Here is a 20,987-nt window from a genome sequence, read left to right on the forward strand (position 1 = left end):
GTAGAACACAAAAATTAAGTTACTGCAGTTGGTCACAAGGAAAGAAGCACAGTCTTACCATCAAGGAGTAAAATATTCGCATTTCACCAGATAGTTGCACTAAACCTTTCTCTTGAGTTTGTTTTATTTAGAACATGATTAATTGTAAAAGGGAAGCAAGGGGAGGGAACATTTTGCTTTATGCGAATCCCTGCTAATTTGCAAGGGAACCAAGCTGGGATAAACCCCAACACTTTACAGCTTGCAGCCCCTGATCCACTGGGAGACATCTCGTCCTTTGCAGTACTTTTTCCACGCCACCCTGTGTGAGTTAAAAATCATATTAATTGATTATGGAAGCTCATCAATTAGTGCAAAGGCTTAAAAAAACACTTTAAATGTATGTACATGGTTAATATTTCTGCAGAGAGCAAAATTAATATAACAAGTAATTTTCCATTGGCCCAATCCTGACATAGCGCCTGCGTACTCTGCATTGGCCAGCTGGACCCTGCATCCTGGATCCTGCATCTGGATCCTGCATCCTGGATCATGCCTGAATAAATCTGGAGTTTACCAACACAATGATTATCAAAAGGCCCATTTACCAGCTGCTATTCCTGCCGCAGAAGACTGGTGTATTTACACAACTGCTCTCTATGGGATAGAATCAAATTTGCTCTGTTTTGTGCTATAAGCTCTGTCTCGCTAAGCAGAAATACTGTTCATTCCCTTTTAGCTCCAGATAAAGGTGGCTAGGCTTCTGGAGAACCCTTAGTGTACAAGTTCTGAGTTCAAATATGTTAATAAATAAGCATGCAAATATTAGCAACCTGTTTGTTGCTTCTCTACAAGCTTGTTTATCTAAAAGAAGATTGTAGTCTCTCTCTTTTAACTAGCCTCCCCCCTAACTATATACACAAGTATGTCACTGTTATTAGTTCTTGTAAGAGTTTTAAATGTACCATGCGCCCATGCCAATGGGATCACCAACAATAATCTTTGCACAATTTACACTCGCTGTAATGTCTGCTGTCAGTAACTCTAAAAAAGAAATGGAGTGGTAACAGGAGGGAGAAAAAAACCTCATTTTCTTCATTTTTTTGAATCAGTCATCTTAAAACTGTTGCTGAAATTATATGTTATTTATTATTATTTGATAATCAAGTTGATTATGGTAGCATCTAAGGACCAACCAAGAACAGGGCCCCATGATATTAGATGCTGTACAAACATAGAATAGCAGACGGTCCTTGTTCTGAAGAGCTTAGAATTTAAATAGAAAGACAGACAGAGGGTGGGGGAAAGGGCTATAACACACAAGCAGAGTGAACTATGTGATGGTGTCAAGCATCATGTTAGTTTCACAATTTGGTCCTAGCTTTAGAATGCTGTCAGTCTGTGGGCTAGTTATACCATAACCAACTACTGTAAGGTGTCTTGCACCTTCCTCTGGAGTATGTGGTACTGTCCACTCCTATTGGAGATATTGTATTGGACTAGAAGGACCGCAGGTCTGATCCGGTATGGCAATTTCTATCTTCCTCTCTTTATAGTTCCTATCTGTTTTTATTAGACTTTCTTTGCTTGTTTTACATAATGATCTTATTTCAAAGGAAATGTCTTCTAGTACTGTAAAGGGATAGCACACCATCTGCTTCTATGTCACATGCTTGTGGAATATTTTAAACTAACCAGTAGCACCTAAGAGCCACTAAAAATTTAAAAAGAAAAGGAATACTTGTGGCACCTTAGAGACTAACAAATTTATTAGAGCATAAGCTTTCGTGAGCTACAGCTCACTTCATCGGATGCATTTGGCCACCAAATTCCTCTTTAAAAAATCCTTTGGGAATCCCCTTTTATAGCACACATACATCCCCACACATTGCAACCCCACCCCTCTGTCTTTAGAATAAGGGGTTGGTATTTTAATGTAGGGCTACTAGGGTCAAAACCTGACATACCAAACCAGACCAAAAAAAAAACAACGCAGAAATTGGGCTTGTTTTTTGCTTAATTGGCTTGTGAGTTGCTTGTTGGCTAGGTTTTGGCTTGTAGCTTGTTCCTTGTTGTAGCTTGTTGCTTCTTTTTTTGATCAGCTTCCAGCAAGCAGGGGCAAGTGGGGGCAATGGGGGGAGAGTGTCAGGGGTGCACAGCAGGCCCACCACAGTCTCAGACTGCACACTGGGGGGATCTAGTCACATAGAGTGTTGGGGTTCTTAGGGATTGGCTTGTTTTGGCCTTGTTTTAAAATGGGATTAGCTTGATTTTTGGTTTATTGTGAAAATCGGGGTGCTTATCTACCGTGTGAAAGTTGGCAACTGTGGTCAAAACCTGCCTTCAGTTTTAACATTGCACCACCAGTGGCTGTTGATTTGTAAAATCCCATAAATCAGTGCTTTTGTCACCTGGGTTATAGTTTATGACAGGTGTGTTAAAGTTGCTCTTGTATCTTGCTGTGCGCACCCTGTGAAGGTTCCGTTTAACAAAAATAACCACACACAGACTGATGTATTTTCTCTGCTGATAAAAACTCCTCATAGGTTGACATTTTACAGAACTATGGTTCTAAATGCCCCTGTATCACTTGTTTGTAGATGATGCAAATGATTATTTAATACAAAGTACACACAGGCAGTTTTGCTTCCTTTTAATCTGATCACATTCACAATCCTTATTAAATATGCATTGTAAGAAAAAATATTCTACATGTAAAACTTTTGATTGTCATATGAACATCACATGGGGTTTATAACTTTGAAGGAAACACCAGTGTTTTGGGGTAGGGATGACAACTTTCTAATTGCTGAAAACCAGACTACCGAGGCCCCGCCACTGCCCCACCTCCTCCCCCAAAGCCCTGCCCCCCACTCACTCCTTTCTCCTCCTCCCCGCATCGCATCGCTGGCTGCTCTCCCCCCTCCCTGTCACTGATTTTCTCATCCTCCCTCCCCCACCAGCTGGGCTTCCTCTGCTCTCCAGGCCTGGGACAGGAGCTGCAGTCTGACTCGGAGCGTGCTGCCCATCTGTCTGCAGGTAGGAGGCGAACCTCACTGAGCAGAGGCTGGCACAGGTTAATGACCCAATTCTCCCACCCACACACCCGCATCCCCACCCCTGCCCCTGCCCCATGGTCACTGGACTTTTGGTGTCTGGTCAATACATCTGAATGGACAGTGCCAGTTCCTCCTTTTGTCTGGACTTTCCAGTGGAAAACCAGGCGCGTCCCGATCCCGCTCCTTCCCCTCCCCCAGCACAGCGCCTCCTGGATGCGGCAGAACAGCTGCTCTGCAATGGGCAGGAGGGAGAGGGAGGAGTTGCTTGGGGGGGCTGCCAGAGGGTGGGAGGCACGGCAAGGAATTGGCTGATGGTGGACGCTAAGCCACCAACGGAGTCGGAGCCTATGTAGCAAAGCTTTCATGCTGGTAGCGTAGTAAACCCAGGCTCCTGCCACTGAGACCAGAGACAAAGTGTGCCCGCTCATGTGGGGAGGCAGAAACTCAAACAGCTGGAGTTCCACCCTTCCCGGAAAGCTCCTCCCTGCAGCTCTCAGCTGTTCCTCCTACCACTCCCTGCAGTTAAAGCAGCAGCTCCCAGCTTTGAACGATAAACTGCAAATACTTTGGTAGGTGGGTTAAAAGATTGTCTAGTTCACTGTGGCATCTGTAAGTTCTGCTATGTCTTTGAAGATGCAGTGTGCCCTAGTGGACAGAGCACTGGACTGGGATCCAGCAGACCTACATTGCAGTGCAAGCTTTTCCACTGGGCTGCAGGGTGACCTTGGACAAGTCACGTCACCTCCACTTCGGTTTCCCCATATGCAGAAAGGGAATAAAGATACCTCTCTTGTGGTCTATATGCTCTGTATAACTGCTAGGTATTATTATTATGATCTAGTAGTATTTTGTAACTTGTAACACTAATACGTCTCAATTATGACTGGCTTTCTACACCCTAAGACAGGGGTGGGAAAACGTTTTGGCCCAAGGGCCACAGCGGAGTGCAAAACTGTATGGAGAGCTGGGTAGGGAAGGCTGTGTCCCACAAACAGCCTGGCCCCCCACGCCCTATCCACCCCCCACCCACTTCCCGCCCCCTTACTGCCCTCCTCAGAACCCCCAACCCATCCAACCCTGCCCCCCCGCTCCTTGTCCCCTGACCGCCCCCTCCCGGCAGCCCCCCACCCCTAACTGCTCCCCCTAGTACCCCACCCCCATCTATCCCCCCCTGCTCCCTGTCCCCTGACTGTCCCAACCCATATCCACACCCCGTGACAGACCCCCCCCGGGTCTCCAACACTTATCCAACCCCCCGTGCTCCCTGTCCCAGGACTGCCCCGACCCCGACCCCTATCCACACCCCCGCCCACTGACAGGCCCCCTGAACCTCTGCCCCATCCAACCACCCCCTGCTCCCTGTCCCCTGACTGCCCCCCCTCGGACTCCCTACCCAACCCCACCCCCCATAACCCCTTACCATGCCTTTCAGAGCAGCAGGAGCTCACAGCCCCGCTGCCCAGAAGGAGCCAGCCGCACTGTCAGCATGAAGAGAGATCATATTTAGGTTACTAAGTACATCTGTGGGGTAGCCTACTGCCCAGAGTTAAATCTAATGTGGGCACCTTAACATTGACTTTCCACATTTCATAGATTCATAGATACTAAGATCAGAAGGGACCATTCTGATCATCTAGTCCGACCTCCTGCACAACGCAGGCCACAGAATCTCACCCACCCACTCCTGCGAAAAACCTCACCTATGTCTGAGCTATTGAAGTCCTCAAATCGTGGTTTAAAGACTTCAAGGAGCAGAGAATCCTCCCTCAAGTGACCCGTGCCCCATGCTACAGAGGAAGGCGAAAAACCTCCAGGGCCTCTTCCAATCTTCCCTGGAGGAAAATTCCTTCCTGACCCCAAATATGGCGATCCGCTAAACCCTGAGCATATGGGCAAGATTCACCAGCCAGATGCTACAGAAAATTCTTTCCTGGGTAACTCAGATCCCATCCATCTAATATCCCATCTCAGGGGATTAGGCCTATTTACCCTGAATATTTAAAGATCAATTAATTACCAAAATCACATTATCCCATCAGACCATCTCCTCCATAAACTTATCGAGTAGAATCTTAAAGCCAGATAGATCTTTTGCCCCCACTGCTTCCCTTGGAAGGCTATTCCAAAACTTCACTCCTCTGATGGTTAGAAACCTTCGTCTAATTTCAAGTCTAAACTTCCTGGTGGCCAGTTTATACCCATTTGTTCTTGTGTCCACATTGGTGCTGAGCTTAAATAATTCCTCTCCCTCTCCTGTATTTATCCCTCTGATATATTAATAGAGAGCAATCATATCTCCCCTCAACCTTCTTTTAGTTAGGCTAAACAAGCCAAGCTCCTTAAGTCTCCTTTCATAAGACAAGTTTTCCATTCCTCGGATCATCCTAGTAGCCCTTCTCTGTACCTGCTCCAGTTTGAATTCATCCTTTTTAAACATGGGAGACCAGAATTGCACACAGTATTCCAGGTGAGGTCTCACTAGTGCCTTGTATAACGATACTAAAACCTCCTTATCCCTACTGAAAATACCTCTCCTGATGCATCCCAAAACCGCATTAGCTTTTTTCACAGCCATAGCACTTTGGCAGCTCATAGTTATCCTATGATCAACCAATACTCCAAGGTCCTTCTCCTCTTCCGTTACTTCTAATTGATGTGTCCCCAGCATATAAGTAAAATTCTTGTTATTAATCCCTAAATGCATAACCTTACACTTCTCACTATTAAATTTCATCCTATTACTATTACTCCAGTTTACAAGGTCATCCAGATCCTCCTGTATAATATCCCGATCCTTCTCTGAATTGGCAATACCTCCCAGCTTTGTATCATCTGCAAACTTTATTAGCTCATTCCCACTTTTTGTGCCGAGGTCAGTAATACAAAGATTAAATAAGATTGGTTCCAGAACTGATCCTTGAGGAACTCCACTGGTAACCTCCCTCCCGTCTGACAGTTCGCCTTTCAATAGGACCCGTTGTAGTCTCCCCTTTAACCAATTCCTTATCCACCTTTTGATGTTCATATTGATCCCCATCTTTTCCAATGTAACTAATAATTCCCCATGTGGCACGGTATCAAACGCCTTACTGAAATCTAGGTAAATTAGATCCTTTGCGTTTCCTTTGTCTAAAAAATCGGTTACTTTCTCAAAGAAGGAGATCAGGTTGGTTTGGCATGATCTACCTTTTGCAAAACCATGTTGTATTTTGTCCCATTTACCATTGACTTTAATGTCCTTAACTACTTTCTCCTTCAAAATTTTTTCCAGGACCTTGCATACTACAGATGTCAAACTAACTGGCCTGTAGTTACCCGGATCACTTTTTTTTCCTTTCTTAAAAATAGGAACTATATTAGCAATTCTCCAATCATTCGGTACAACTCCTGAGTTTACAGATCCATTAAAAATTCTTGCTAATGGGCTTGCAATTTCAGGTGCCAATTCCTTTAATATTCTTGGATGAAGATTATCTGGGCCCCCCAATTTAGTCCCATTAAGCTGTTTGAGTTTCGCTTCTACCTCAGATATGGTAATATCTACCTCCATATCCTCATTCCCATTTGTCATGCTACCATTATCCCTAAGATCCTCTTTAGCCTTGTTAAAGACTGAGGCAAAGTATTTGTTTAGATATTGGGCCATGCCTAGATTATCTTTAATCTCCACTCCATCCTCAGTGTTTAGCAGCCCCACTTCTTCTTTCTTAGTTTTCTTCTTATTTCCCAGTATATGAGTTTCCCTGAATTTCACAAATTTATCTATTTCTTTTGGCTACTGACAAGGTGCTTGTAGGGATTTGTTGCACTGGAGTTGCTGATATGTACAGTCAGTATTAACTTCACTAGAACAACTTTTTTCCCTGGAATAATCCTTTCGAATGAGGGGTTTATGAACTCTGATCAGATGTTGTAACATCCCAACCTCAAAAGCTAAAACTATATTCTAATGGACTAGAGACTCCTTCACTTAGTGTTTGTTCTTTATTATTATGAAAGCAAGGATGGCCCAGTGGCTTGGGGACACAATACCCCCTTCTGCCAGATTTCCTCTGTCGTTTGGTCTCTGTGTGCCTTTGCTCCCTACCTCATGGAGGTGACATGCAATGCTCACACACTTCGATGGTGGGAGCCATATAAATGTCATAGATGGATTGTATGTGGGCGTGGGCTTGTTTCACCATAACAAACACAGCTAAAATGCTCCATTCTTAGCCTCCAGAGCTAGATTTGTACCTTACTACACATGCAATTAATAGATCTTAAAAACAAAACCCACCCCAGAATATTACTGTATTGATTTTTATCTTAGGGTACGTCTTCACTACCCACTGGCTTGGCGGGTAGCGATCGAACTATCAGGGATTGATATATTGCGTCTCGTCTAGATGCGATAAATCGATCCCCGAATCAACACCTGTACTCCACCTCGGCAGGAGGAGTAAGCGGAGTTGACGGGGGAGCAGTCGCGGTCGACTTGCTGCCGTGAGGACGGCCAGGTAACTCGAACTAAGATACTTCAACTTCAGCTACATGAATAGTATAGCGGAAGTTGCATATCTTAGTTCGAACCCCCCACCCCCAGTGTAGCCCCTAATCAGTAGAATTGTGCAAATACAGGCAGGGAAGAGAACAGCACTATGAAGATAGCCTTCTTGGGAAATCCCTAATTAGTATTTCTAACTCTTTGGAAAGAAAGAAAGAAAGAAAGAAAGAAAGAAAGAAAGAAAGAAAGAAAGAAAGAAAGAAAGAAAGAAAGAAAGAAAGAAAGAAAGAAAGACATTGTTTCATTTCCTCATTCATTGGTCTACAGTTTGATTTAAACAGAGCATTGCAGAAGTTTGCCAAGCTTGTGTGTATGTGTATGTGACTAGTTCCATTTGTGCCAGTGTAATACCAGGTCCAGCACTGTCTCCAATATAAATCACAGGTTTTTCTTTGATGAGGAGAGGAGGGAATCGTTCAAGCCATTTTTGGAGCCACAAGATCTTTCCTACTTCCCCATTTTCTTTTCTACCTACTATTCTAAAGACTTACAGATCCTGTAAGGTATTTAGGCGCCTAACTCCCATTGAAATCTATGGGGCCGGAGGTTGCTCTCACCAGAGGTGTAGGAGGTTGCGGCTGTCCCTCCCCATCAGACTCGGAAGGAGGCCAGGCCCCTAGCTCTGCATTTCTGGAAAGACCGGCTCAAAGAGGGATTAGCAGTCTCCATGGTCCTTGTTGCCTAGGCCAGGGCCAGGCAGCAAGTAGTCCAGGGCTCAGGCCCTGAAGCAGAGCAGAACAGCAAGTAGGCTAATGCCTCACATCCTGTATCAGGGAGACGGCAGACAAATGCAGCCTCTTGGCCTAAGGTGGAAAGGTTGCCCCTCAGAGATGGGGTTGGCAACAGAGGATAGGGGGACCTTAGAATCATAGAATCATAGAATATCAGGGTTGGAAGGGACCTAAGAAGGTCATCTAGTCCAACCCCCTGCTCAAAGCAGGACCAATCCCCAACTAAATCATCCCAACCAGGGCTTTGTCAAGCCTGACCTTGAAAACCTCAAAGGAACAAGATTCCACCACCTCCCTAGGTAACCCATTCCAGTGCTTCAGCACCCTCCTAGTGAAAAAGCTTTTCCTAACATCCAACCTAAATCTTCTCCACTGCAACTTGAGACCATTACTCCTTGTTCTGTCATCTGCTACCACTAAGAACAGTCTAGATCCATCCTCTTTGGAACCCCCTTTCAGGTAGTTGAAACAGCTATCAAATCCCCCCTTCATTCTTCTCTTCTGCAAATGAAACAATCCCAGTTCCCACAGCCTCTCCTCATAAGTCATTTGCTCCAGCCCCCTAATAATTTTTGTTGCCCTCCACTGGACTCTTTTCAATTTTTCCACATCCTTCTTGTAGTGTGGGGCCAAAACTGGACACAGTATTCCAGATGAGGCCTCACCGATATTGAATAGAGGGGAATGATCACGTCCCTTGATCTGCTGGCAATGTCCCTACTTATACAGCCCAAAATGCCGTTAGCCTTCTTGGCAACAAGGACACACTGTTGACTCATATCCAGCTTCTCGTCCACTGTAACCCCTAGGTCCTTTTCTATTGCCTAGCCATTCGGTCTCTAGTCTGTAGCAGTACATGAGATTCTTCCATCCTAAGTGCAGGACTCTGCACTTGTCCTTGCTGAAACTCATCAGATTTCTTTTGGCCCAATCCTCTAATTTGTCTAGGTCCCTCTGTATCCTATCCCTACCCTCCAGCATATCTAGCTCTCCTCCCAGTTTAGTGTCATCTGTAAACTTGCTGAGGGTACAGTCCACGCCATCCTCCAGATCAGTGTTTCCCAAACTTGGGACACCGCTTGTTCAGGGAAAGCCCCGGCGGGCCGGGCCGGTTTGTTTACCTGCTGAGTCCGCAGGTTCAGCTGATTGCGGCTCCCACTGGCTGCGGTTCACTACTCCAGGCCAATGGGAGCTGTGGGAACCGGCGGCCGGTATGTCCCTCGGCCCGCGCCGCTTCCTGCAGCCCCCATTGGCCTGCAGCGGCAAACCGTGGCCAGTGGGAGCCACGATCGGCCGAACCTGCAGACGCGGCAGGTAAACAAACCGGCCCAGCCCGCCAGGGGCTTTCCCTGAACAAGCGTCATCCCAAGTTTGGGAAACACTGCTCCAGATCATTTATGAAGATATTGAACAAAACTGTCCCCAGGACTGATCCTTGGGGCACTCTGCTTGATACCGGCTGCCAACTAGACATTGAGCCACTGATCACTACCCGTTGAGCCCGACGATCTAGCCAGCTTTCTATCCACCTTATAGTCCATTCATCCAGCCCATACTTCCTTAACTTGCTGGCAAGAATACTGTGGGAGACCGTATCAAAAGCTTTGCTAAAGTCAAGGAATAACATGTCCACTGCTTTCCCCTCATCCACAGAGCCAGTTATCTCGTCATAGAAGGCAATTAAGTTAGTCAGGCATGACTTGCCCTTGGTGAATCCATGCATGACCTTGGCTCACCCTACTCCTCCCAGTCCCAGCCCAGGGGTTCTACTATGCTGTCAGTGGGGATCCCACCACAACACACTGACCAGAATTCTGCTACACAATTGGACTATTGTCTGGTATCCCTGGGCTCCTTCCTACGATCACCTTGCTGTGAAGCTGCACCTCTATCTTCCTTGGGCATACCACTAGCTGCAATCCCAATAGTTCCTCAGTGCCCTTGTCAGCTCCCTGATTTCTCTTGCCTGGTATGCTCCAATGGAGAGCTAACTCTGCCAATTGGTAACAGTCTCCAAAGGACCATCTGCTAGTTGGGGTTTGCTGGAGTGCTGGGAGTACCTCTCCTCTCCCTCTGACCTGAGAGTGGATGAGTTGTGCTTCAGTACCTTATTAAACAGCGACCAGCGTGTGTGTTTGTCATGTCGACAATGTAGGAGGTCCAGTGTTCTTAACTATTAATTTCTTTGCTTTTAAGTGCTTGGGTTGTGTAAATGATGTGATGAGTGACATCAGTGTAGTTGCTACAACCTTAACAGATTTTTTAAACCCAAATTCATGTTTTTGGAACATAATTATATATAACAGATTACAATTCCGCACCATGTTTTTACAAACTATGATAGTCAATATAAAACATGTAGGTCTCCCTAATTATTGCTTCTCCCACAATCTTTATCTCATAGTGCCAGGCCCTGTTCTTCAAAGGTATTTAGATTCTTATCTTCCATTGAGTGAATATCAATGGAAATTAAGAGCCTAAATATGTTTGAAGACTTGGGCCCAAATTCATAATCTCATATTCAGTTTCTTTTGTATATTAACCAAGAATCACAAAAATTATGTGCAAAGTAAGTAATTTTATTGAGTGTAATGAATGTGAGCTTGCAAGTAAGATGACATAATATTACTAATTAGCAGAACAAAGTAGTAGCAGGATCTCACAGGAAAAACAGATCTGGATTATTCTGATGTGTATACATAATATAGAGGTAATAGGAGCTCTTTAAAACTGTGTAGAACACAAAATAAGTTACTGCAGCTGGTCACATGGAACGATCCACAGCAAGGAGTAAAATATTTGCATTTTACCAGTCAGTTGCCCTGCAAACCTTTCTTCTGAATGTTTTTTATTTTGAATATGATTAATTGTAAAAGAGTAGCAAGCAAAGAGAATATTTTGCTCTATGTGAAAAGCTCCTTATTTATAAGGAAACCAAGATGCGATAAACCCCATCACTTTATAGCCCACAGCCACTGATCCACGGGGAGACATCTCGTCCTTTGCAGTTCTTTGTCCATGCCACCCTGTTGAGTTAAAAATCACATTAGTTGATTATGGCAATCTCATCAATTAGTGCAAAACCACCCAAGAAAAAAACAACCAATTACATTTTTGTATGATTAACTTTTCTGCAGAGATCCCAGCTAAGATAACAAATAATTTGCTACTGGTCCAATCCCAGGAGAGCACCTGCCTAGTCTGAATGGCCCAGCTGGATCCTGGAGCTATGCATGCCTAAATAAATCCTGAGTCTACCAACAGTAACTAAAAAGTTGTCAAATGGTTGTCAAAACGCCCATGTACCAGCTGCTATTCCTGCCACATAAATTTAGTGTGTTTGTGACGCTGCTCATAGGCAGCGACTCCATGGGTGCTCCAGGGCTGTCGGAAAAAAATTAGCGTGTGCTTAGCACCCACTGACAGCCAAGCTCCCCCCTCCCCACCCAGCGCCTCCCGTCCGCCAGCGGCCCCGCCAATCAACTCCTCCCCATCTCTCCCAGCACCTCCTGCCCCCCATGGATCAGCTGTTCTGTGGCATGCAGGAGATGCTGGGAGGGAGGCGGAGGAGTGAGGAAAGAGCATGCTCTGGGGGGAGGGCAGAAAGAGGCGGGAAGAGGGTGGAGCAGGGGCAGGAAGAGGTGGGTGGGGTAGGTCTTGGAGAACGGGGTGGAATGTGGGTGGGACCAAGGTGGGGCAGGAGCAGAAAGAGGCTGGGTGGGGGTGGGAGCTACTAGGAAGGGGTGGAGTGGGGGTAGGGCCTGGGGCTAAGCAGGGTTTGAGCACCCCTGGGGAAAATTGGAAGATGGCCCGTGTGAATTGCTCTCTACTGGATGGAATCAAATTTGTTCAGTGTTGTGCTATAAGCACTATCCTGCTAAATAAAATTAATGAACATTTCTTTTTATCTCCAGCTGGAGGGCACTAAACTTCTGGAGAAAGGTGATTTAAGTTCCATCCCCACTGCCATATGAAGGATCAAGTGGCCCTGTTGTGCAGCATAGATGTAATCTTGAAGTCTTTGGTGGTTCTGGATTTGTTACTTTGGTGTTTGAATTCCTGGGAACCACAGATGCTTACCAAATACATTTCTCTAAGTAGAAGAGTGTGTGCTTGTGATGTGATGGACAAGCAGGACGAACCTGGGCAGGAAGGGGTTAATTGTCTGTCCTGAAGACAGCAGCTGAAGCAGGTCCCATATCACCTGCCAGAAGTAACAAGTCTGGAGGGAATTAAAGTGGAGGAAAAAGGCTTCAGAGCCAGTCTCCTAACAGAGGGATCTTGGGTCTGAGGCCAAGAGGACCTAAGGAGTGGGCTGAGCAATCCTGAGCTAGGAACTGTCAGGTCAGCCAAGTCTGTAGAGAAGGTTTAGACTGGACTTTTTGCTGTTTTATTGGTCATTAGAAAAGTCAAACCCCAGAAGAAGGTGAGTTGTGAACCTAGAGAGGGCACCTGGACTGTTGTTTAGAGCAAATGGGATAGACTGCCATTCACAGTGCCAGTGCTCTATACTGGATGGAATCCAAACTGGTCAACTGTATGTCATAGATTCTACACCTTTAATAATGAATAGAGAGTCGTTTTCAGTCCAAGTGTAGGAGTTTTTCGAGGAGGAAGATCTCAGAGCTATCTCCGCTGCTGCTCTAAAGGTCCAAGTGGCCTTCATGTGTATCAGAGCTACAACTGAGAATCCCCAATGTCCATAAATATATTGTGCTGTGAATCCTTAGTATACAAGTTCTGAGTTCAAATATGTTAATAATTAAGCATGTAGATATTAGCAAGCTGCTTGTTGCTTCTATACAAGCTCTATACAAGCTTCTATACAAAGAAGATTGTAGTCTCTCTCTTTTAACTAGACTCCCCCCTAACTATACACACAAATATGTCACTGTTATTAGTTCTCGTAATAGTTTTAAACGTACCATGCATTCATGCCATTAGGATCGCAAACAACTCTCTTTGCACAATTTACACTCACTGTAATGTCTGCTGTCAGTAACTCTAAAAAAGAAATACAGTGGTAAGCAGAGGAAGAAAAAAACATTTTTCTCAAATCTGTCATCTTAAAATGGATGCTGAAATAATATTTTATATATTATTATTTATTAATCAAGTTGATTACAGTAGCAGCTAAGGACCAACCAAGAACAGGACCCTGCGATGATAGGCACTGTACAAACATAGAATAGTAGATGTCTGTGTTCTGAAGATCTTAGAATCTAAATAGAAAGACAGACCCAGGGTAGGGAAAAGGGATATAACACACAAACAGAGTAAGCAATTTTCTGGTGTCAAGCATCATGTTAGTTCCACAATTTGATCTTAGCTTTAGAATGCTGTAAGTCTGTGGGCTAGTTATAGCATAACCAACTACTGTAAGTTGTCTTGCATCTTCTTCTGGCATGTGGTAATGGTCACTGCTATTATACACTCCTGGGGGAATTCTGTGCCACTGTGTGCATGCATAATTAATGTGCTATGCATATTTTTAGGGTTTTTTTCCCCAGAAAATAGCTTCTGCCAGAAATATGCTACAGTTCCACCTTTTACCCACCAGAGGGTGCTGTGGTGCTAGAACAGAGCAGGCACTCCCAGCCAACTAGGGAAGAGAAAGAGCCTGTAATGCCTTCTTCACAGCACCTGTTGGGCCAGGTCAGAAGACAGGGGACATGGGGAGACAGATATTGTGAGGATCACAGACAGGGGCTCATAAGGGCTAGTTCGGGAGAACAGGCTGGGGCAGGGCCTGAATGGGAGTGGAAGTGCTGGGCTACAGTGGGGAGGGAATTGCAGGGCTACATGAAGATGGGGAATGGGTTTAGGGCTGCATGAGGATGGGGGGAGGTGTCTGGCTGAGGGGTTCAGGGACACATGGGTATAGGTGCAGGGACACATTGGTATGGGGCCTGGCTAAGTGGGGGTAGAGGGACACATGTGGACAGGGGCATATGTGCCTGACTGAATGGGAGAGGCTGGGGTCAGCCAGGGTCTGCATGGGGGAAGCTCCCTAACAATCCCTCCCCACCCCCCAAAAACACCTGTTCCATACTTTTCCCACCCATACCCAACAACCTTCTAAGTTCACACCCAGGCTCCTTCCCAGCAATTACTTCCCTCTCCCTCAGATCCTCTGTTACCCCTGACTCCCCCAAGTCTTTGCACTGCTTCTGAGGGGTGCAGGAAATATGGTTCTGTACTATAGTTTAAATGAATTATTATTCAGAGTCCTGTATTAATATACCTAGTAAGGAATCTATTTGTCAGAAAACATTTCCTGAATCTTTTTTGTTGTTTGCATTGTAACAGACATACTTACTGACAGGTATTTCAAAATAAATTACCAAAATGATTGAAACAGATGTGATTATATTGTGTTATTTTGACAAATAAAATATGAAGAATTTTGCAGAATTTTAAAATATTGTGTAAAGAATTTTTAATTTTTGGCATAGAATTCCTCCAGGACTAAAGAGGCTATTGGAGACATTGTATTGGACAAGAAAGACCACTGGTTTGATCCAGTATGGCAATTGCTCTGTTTCTGCCTTTATAGTTTCTATCTGTTTCTATTAGACTTTGCTGAATTCTATTTAATGATTTTATTTCAAAACAAATGTCTTCTAGTACTATAAAGGGATACCACACCATCTGCTTCAATATAACACACTTGTCTGAAAATTTTAAACCAACTATTACCACAAGTAGCACCTAAAAGCCACCAGAAACTGAAAGAAATGAGAGAAAAATATTGTTTGGTATTTTTTCCATCTTCTTTCCTTGGTGCTCTTGACAGCTTTTGGGTGTAATATGTCTTAGGTGAGACCATAAGTTCTGTGCTAACCCTCTCCAAAAGGGTTGGTTTTACTCTTTGTGAATAGCTATTTTGCTGGTTTTGTGTATAGTCAGACAGACAGTTTTCTATGTTGTTTGTGCTCTCACACAGCAACAGAGGAGACAAGTCCAAAAAAAAAAAAGAGTGATTGTAAAAATATAAAAACTATCAGGGGGTAGGAAGGTATATTGTAGTACTTGAAACTATTTTTAATTCTTTCTTAAAATTGACTAGATTTCAAGTTGATTGTGTCTCTTTAAATTAGAAACTTTAAAATGTTTTTTTTTTATAATGAAGCAAGGTCAGGAACCGGCATTTGTGCTGGCCTTCTGCACAACGGTGAACTTCATCCTTTGAGACCAAAGTTACATGTACTCAAATCAACATAACTGGTAAGTAATAAATGCTTCTCGAAAAGGGAATTGTTTTTACTAAAGAAACATAAAACAGAAAGTCTGAAAAGAAGGAACACAATTCCTTTTCAAAAAATCCTTTGGGAATTCCCCTTTTATAGCACACATGCATCCCCACACATTGCAACCTCGCCCTTCTGTCTGTAGAATAAGGGGTTGTTTTTTCAATGTAGGGCTACTAAGAGCAAAACATGGCCTCAGTTATAACTTTGCAATGCTATAGGCTCACACAAACAGGCAGAATTTGCCCTTCATAGTGTTACCTGTAGGAACATATTGCACCTACCATGACACTGGATTCCACATGCATTCTTGGCTCTTGGAGTCTTGCCATCATTGCACCACCAGTGGCTGTTGATTTGTAAAATCCCATAGTCAGTGCTTTGGTCACCGGGGTTATAGTTCGTGGCACCTGTGTTAAAGTTGCTCTCGTATTTTGCTGTGCACACCCCTGTGAAGGTTCCATTTAAAAAAAATAACCACACATAGACTGATGTATTTTCTCTGGTGATAAAAACTCCTCATAGCTTGATACTTTACAGAAATATGAATCTAAATGCCCCTGTATCACTGGTTTGTAGATGATGTAAATGATTATTTAATACAAAGTACACACAGGCAGTTTTGCTTCCTGTTAATCTGATCAGATTCACAATTCTTATTTAATATGAAGAGTAAGAAAAAAACATTCTACATGTAAAACTTGTCAATCCACATGGGGCCAATATCTTTGAAGGAAACACCAGTAATTGTTTTGGGGTATAGGGTTGCCAACTTTCTAACTGCTGAAAATCAAACTCCTGACAGGAGCTGCAGTCGGACTCAGAGCCTACCGCATGGTTGTCTGCAGATAGACAGTTGAGCCCTAGTTGAGCAGGGGCTGTCAAAGGTTGATGACCCAGTACCTCCCCTCTCACTCCCACCCTCTGGTAAGTGGACTTTTGGTCTCCAGTCAGTACATCTGACTGGACGCTGCCCGATCCCCTTTTTGACTGGACTTTCCAAAGGAAAACGGGCACCTGTCAACTTATCCCCTTTCCCTCCCCGCCCCCTGAATCACATGCACATCTCCTCCAAGGCAGCAGACTTACAATGTCCCAAGCTGTAGCCCCAGTATCCATCCAGTCCAAGCCTTTTCATTGCTCTTGCCAGCTCACACCTTTCATAGATCTTCCCATGAGCAGCCAGGGGCAGGAGGAGAAGCCCGAGGATTAGCAAAGCCTTCATGCTGGTGGTGTAGCAAGCCCAGGGTCCTTTCACTGAGACTAGAGACAATGTGTGCCTGCTTATAGTGGGGAGGAACAACCGGGAACAGCTCAAGTCACGCCCCTCCCGGAAAGCAGTGGCCCTTCCCTTCAGCTCTCAGCTGTCCCTCCTGCCACACTGGGCAGCTAAAGCAGCAGCTCCTCCCTGCAGCTTTGAATGATAAACTGCAAATACTTTGGTAGGTGGGTTAAAAGGTTGTCTAGTTCACTATGGCATCTGTAAGTTCTGCTGTGTCTTTGGAAATGCAGTGTGCCTAGTGGACTGGGATCCAACCGACCTACATTGTAGTGCAAGCTTTGCCTCTGGCCTGCCGGGTGACCTTGAACAAGTTACTTTACCTCTGCCTCAGTTTCCCCATATGCAGAAAGGGGATAATGATACATCTCTTGTGGCCTATAGGCTCTGTATAGGTATTGCTAGGTATTATTATGCTGAGCAACTGCTATTTTAAACTTACACTAATAAGTCTCAGTAATGACTGGCTTTCTACACCCTAAGAGAACAGTTTATACTATATCTTTTTCTCCAGTGGTGGGAGAACACCTTTATTACAGGGATGTGTGCTAAATTAGGGCCCTGGCGCTATCTACCAACTACTGATACCAACAGGGCCTGCTCAGCAGACCTAAATTCGCAATAGCACTTTGCAGACCCTGACATGTTATTTCCCCTTTGACCTGTAAATGTGAATGTGAATTTTGTCTTTGTAAAAACTAGAAGCACAGACCCTAAGATTTCTGTTTCAGTAACATTGTAGAATGACAATAGCCACTCCGTAGTAAATGTTGTGACTGAGTTTCCATTACAAGCCTGATTTGGGCCACTCTATCTAAAATGCCCAACCACAGGAATGTCAGCTTTGAAATTGGTAGGAGAGGCCTGAGGGAGAGGGAAGACTTTACTAAAAAACCTGAAATGAATTGGACACCCAAAGAGCAGAAGTTCAGAAACAAACATTCTTCTTTTGGGGGGGGGGGGTTGGGGGAGAGGAGGGGTTAGTGTATATATATTTGTCCCTCTGTAGTAAAATAACGTGACGAGAGATCACATTAAGGTTACTGAGTACATCTGTGTGCTAGCCTGTTGGCCCAGAGTTGAATATAGTTTGTGCTCCTTAATGATGGCTTTCTCAACTTTCCTGTGTGTGAGTTTCCCTGAATTTCCTGGGTTTATCCAGGCCCGCCAATGGGGGAGGGAGGGAGTAATGGGGGCAATTGCCCCGGGGCTGAGGTGGTTTAAAAGAGCCCACAGGGGGCCCCTGGCCACTGCCGGCAGCAGTGCAGCAGAGGTAAGGCAGGCTTCCTGCCCGCCCTCACTCCACACTGCTCCCGGAAGTGGCTGGAATGGCTCAACAGCCACGGAGGGGACAAGGGGTCTCCGCACGCTGCCCCCGCCCCCAGCACAGGGGTGGTGTCTGCGGGCCGCGACACACGGAGACCCTCTAGACCCCCCGGCTAGGAGCCGCTGCCAGGTTGTGCCGGTCACTTTCAGGAGCCACCCAAGGTAAGCGCCAACCCCCTCCTGCACCCCAATCCCCTTCCCCATCCTAGAGCCTGCACCGTGCACCCCAACTCTCGCCCAGAGCCTGACCCCACACCCTCTCCCTCACCCAAACTCCCTCCCAGAGCCCACACCCTGTTCTTTATTATTATGAAAGCAAGGATGGCCCAGTGGTTAGGGCAGTGGCTTGGGGACACAGTTCCCTCTTCTGCCACAGATTTCCTCTATTGTTTGGTTTCTGTGTGCCTTTGCTCCCTATATCATGGAGGTGGCATGCAGTGCTCACATACATGGTGGGAGCCATTTAAATGCCATAGATGGACTCTATGTGCTATGGCTCTCTGTTTTTCCATAACAAATACAGCTAATATGCTCCATTCTTGGTCTCCAGGCCTAGATTTTTACCTTACTACACATGCAATTTATATACGTTAAGGAAAACCCCTGTACACCAGAACAGTACTGTATTGATTTTTATCTTAATTAGGAGAATTGTGCAAATACGGGCAGGGAAGAGACCAGCACTATGAAGAAAGCCCTTTCGGGAAATACCGAATTACTATTTTTAACTGCTTGTAAAGAAATGTGTGGTTTTCTGTTACTCAAAGAAAAACATACATTGTTTCGTTTCCTCATTCATCTGTCAACCATTAGATTTTAACAAAGCGCTGCAGAAGTTTACAAAATGGGAAGTGTAAATATATATCTCTAGTCCCATTTGTGCCGGTGTAATTCCAGGTCCAGCACTGTCTCCATTATAAATCACACGTTCTTCCTTGATGGGGAGAGGAGCCATTTTTCGAGCCACAAGATTTTTCCTACTTTCGCATTTTCTTCTCAACCTGCTATCCAAAAAACATTGGGTCCTAGGCCCAGAGGCTCAAAGGTATTTAGGCGCCTAACTCCCATTTAAATCTATGCTGGGTTGGAGATTGCTCTCCCCAGAAGCCATCAGCACCAGTGCAGCCAGCACCAGAAGCATTGCTGGTACAAGATGCTTTTCCCTTTCCTCAAGTCTCTGTCATCAGGGCCTAAGTGCATGTTCTGCACAGCAGTGCTAACTAGTGCTATTTTTCCCAGGCTTGCCAAAAAGCAGAAGAGCAAGGGCCAGACCCTCAGCTGGAACAAATCTGTGATGTCAATGGAGCTACACCAATTTACATAGAATCATAGAATATCAGGGTTGGAAGGAACCTCAGGAGGTCTCTAGTCCAACCCTCTGCTCAAAGCAGGACCAATCCCTCAATTTTTGCCCCAGATCCCTAAATGGCCCCTCAAGGATTGAACTCACAACCCTTGGGTTTAAGCAGGCCAATGCTCAAACCATTGAGCTATCCCTCCCCCCATCTGCTGAGGATCTGGCCCAAAGTTGGAGAGTTCTTTTCCATACAATGTATGGCCAGACAGGAGAGTCCTAAACGATGTTGTTCAGGATTTCCTAACTTCAGAAAGTATAAAAAATGTCAACTGTGGCAATTTAGTGAAGATAACACCCCAAATCTGTCATTTTAAATGTTGATTTTGGGGGTATTTTTAGTATGATCTTTCAGTCTTTGTGTGTGATAGACATTTATATAGTATTTTTCTCCAAAAAACCAAAGCACCAGACTAGCTATAAAACTGTGCAATCAGAGAACACTCCACCCGCCACAGAATGCAGCTACCTCTGACATTGAAAACCTTTAAACACAACAAAGCAGCATGACACTGAAGAATTCTGTGTCCATTATGAGTTCTAGCTGAACATAGATAGCCAGAATGGAATCACCCCCCTGGAATCTGACTCGAGTTTAAACTATGACTGCTAACTCTTCTTAGGTCTTTAGAAGCAGGGCTGTACTACCAATATTTTAACAATGGGCTCCCTCAAAAGTGTGCCATTCCCTGGGTAAAATACTCCCCCTTACCCTCCTCATGCCCCCAATATAAAAAAAATCAATTCTATACCTTTCCCTCAACAAACAGCCCTAGTTGACACAACACTACACTTTTCCTGGCTCAGCACTTCTTGAGTCACCGTGTTTTCCTCCAACCCACCATCTCATAGAAGGGCTCCTTGAGATGGGTCCCTTACATGGCAGCTCTTCCTCACAGAAGTAGCAATGATGTCAGATGGCTTCCTGTGGCTTCTTCAGGCAACAATTGTGGTAGGTTGGAGTGATGTCCCTTCTGTGTTGATGGTTGGTTGGGTATTGAGTCCCCTTTGTTTCTTAATGTTGATGGCTCTTCTGTATGTGACATGGGGGGTTAGGTGTTAGAGTGGGTTTCCGATGGCTGTATTACCCGAGAATTGAGAGATGTGTTATTCCAGAATTTGATTATGCTAATTACAGCCATATTATATATATTGAACCACCATGAATTAATAAAATAGAACACCACATAGTTAAGGGTTAATTTGCACCAGCAGGGCTTTTGGAGAATACTAGCTCCAAGCTTGCAGTTTCTATTTATCATGATGAGAGGAGGGGAGAAAAGCATCAACAAATTATGGGACTGAAAGAAAATAAGTGGATGGAGACCTTGAGCGTGGGCGCTTTTGATATAGAAGCTTATTATGGCTAAGATTGTTAGGAATGTTTTGTTAATAAGTAGTTGACTGAAGTTAGGAGAAGTGATGATCCAGTAGGGGTCACAATGAGCTATGAGTTTTGTAAA

General features: G+C 44.8%; 1 protein-coding gene across 2 annotated transcripts; it reads right to left on the reverse strand.

Moving 5' to 3' along the window:
• Nucleotides 1-219: 219 nt before the first annotated feature.
• Nucleotides 220-16,946, reverse strand: LOC119858401 (lysozyme C). 2 transcript variants are annotated; one of them, XM_043493584.1, is made up of 4 exons: nt 16,655-16,946; nt 15,850-16,014; nt 945-1,023; nt 220-301 (listed from the first exon to the last, which is right to left on the reverse strand). In XM_043493584.1, the coding sequence occupies exons 1-4, from the start codon at nt 16,788-16,790 to the stop codon at nt 235-237; spliced, it is 447 nt and encodes a 148-aa protein (XP_043349519.1). In that variant the 5' UTR covers nt 16,791-16,946; the 3' UTR covers nt 220-234. The 2 variants fall into 2 exon arrangements, with proteins under 2 accessions (XP_043349519.1, XP_038264870.1); XM_038408942.2 differs by lacking the exons at nt 220-301; nt 945-1,023 and adding exons at nt 10,876-11,341; nt 13,241-13,319 and having other exon boundaries at nt 16,655-16,925.
• Between the last annotated feature and the right edge of the window lie 4,041 nt (nt 16,947-20,987).

Source organism: Dermochelys coriacea, chromosome 1 (assembly GCF_009764565.3).
Source record: "Dermochelys coriacea isolate rDerCor1 chromosome 1, rDerCor1.pri.v4, whole genome shotgun sequence".
NCBI classification, from domain to species: Eukaryota; Metazoa; Chordata; order Testudines; family Dermochelyidae; genus Dermochelys; species Dermochelys coriacea.

What these genes read in the sequence shown, in the direction of transcription:
- LOC119858401 (XM_043493584.1), bottom strand. Translation starts at nt 16,790, where the DNA reads ATGAAGGCTTTGCTAATCCTCGGGCTTCTCCTCCTGCCCCTGGCTGCT. An exon ending in ATGTGGAATCCAGTGTCATG is followed by an intron (nt 1,024 to 15,849) that starts GTAGGTGCAATA and finishes TTTCTTTTTTAG; the next exon opens with AGTTACTGACAGCAGACATT. An exon ending in CCCATTGGCATGGGCGCATG is followed by an intron (nt 302 to 944) that starts GTACATTTAAAA and finishes TAACTCACACAG; the next exon opens with GGTGGCGTGGAAAAAGTACT.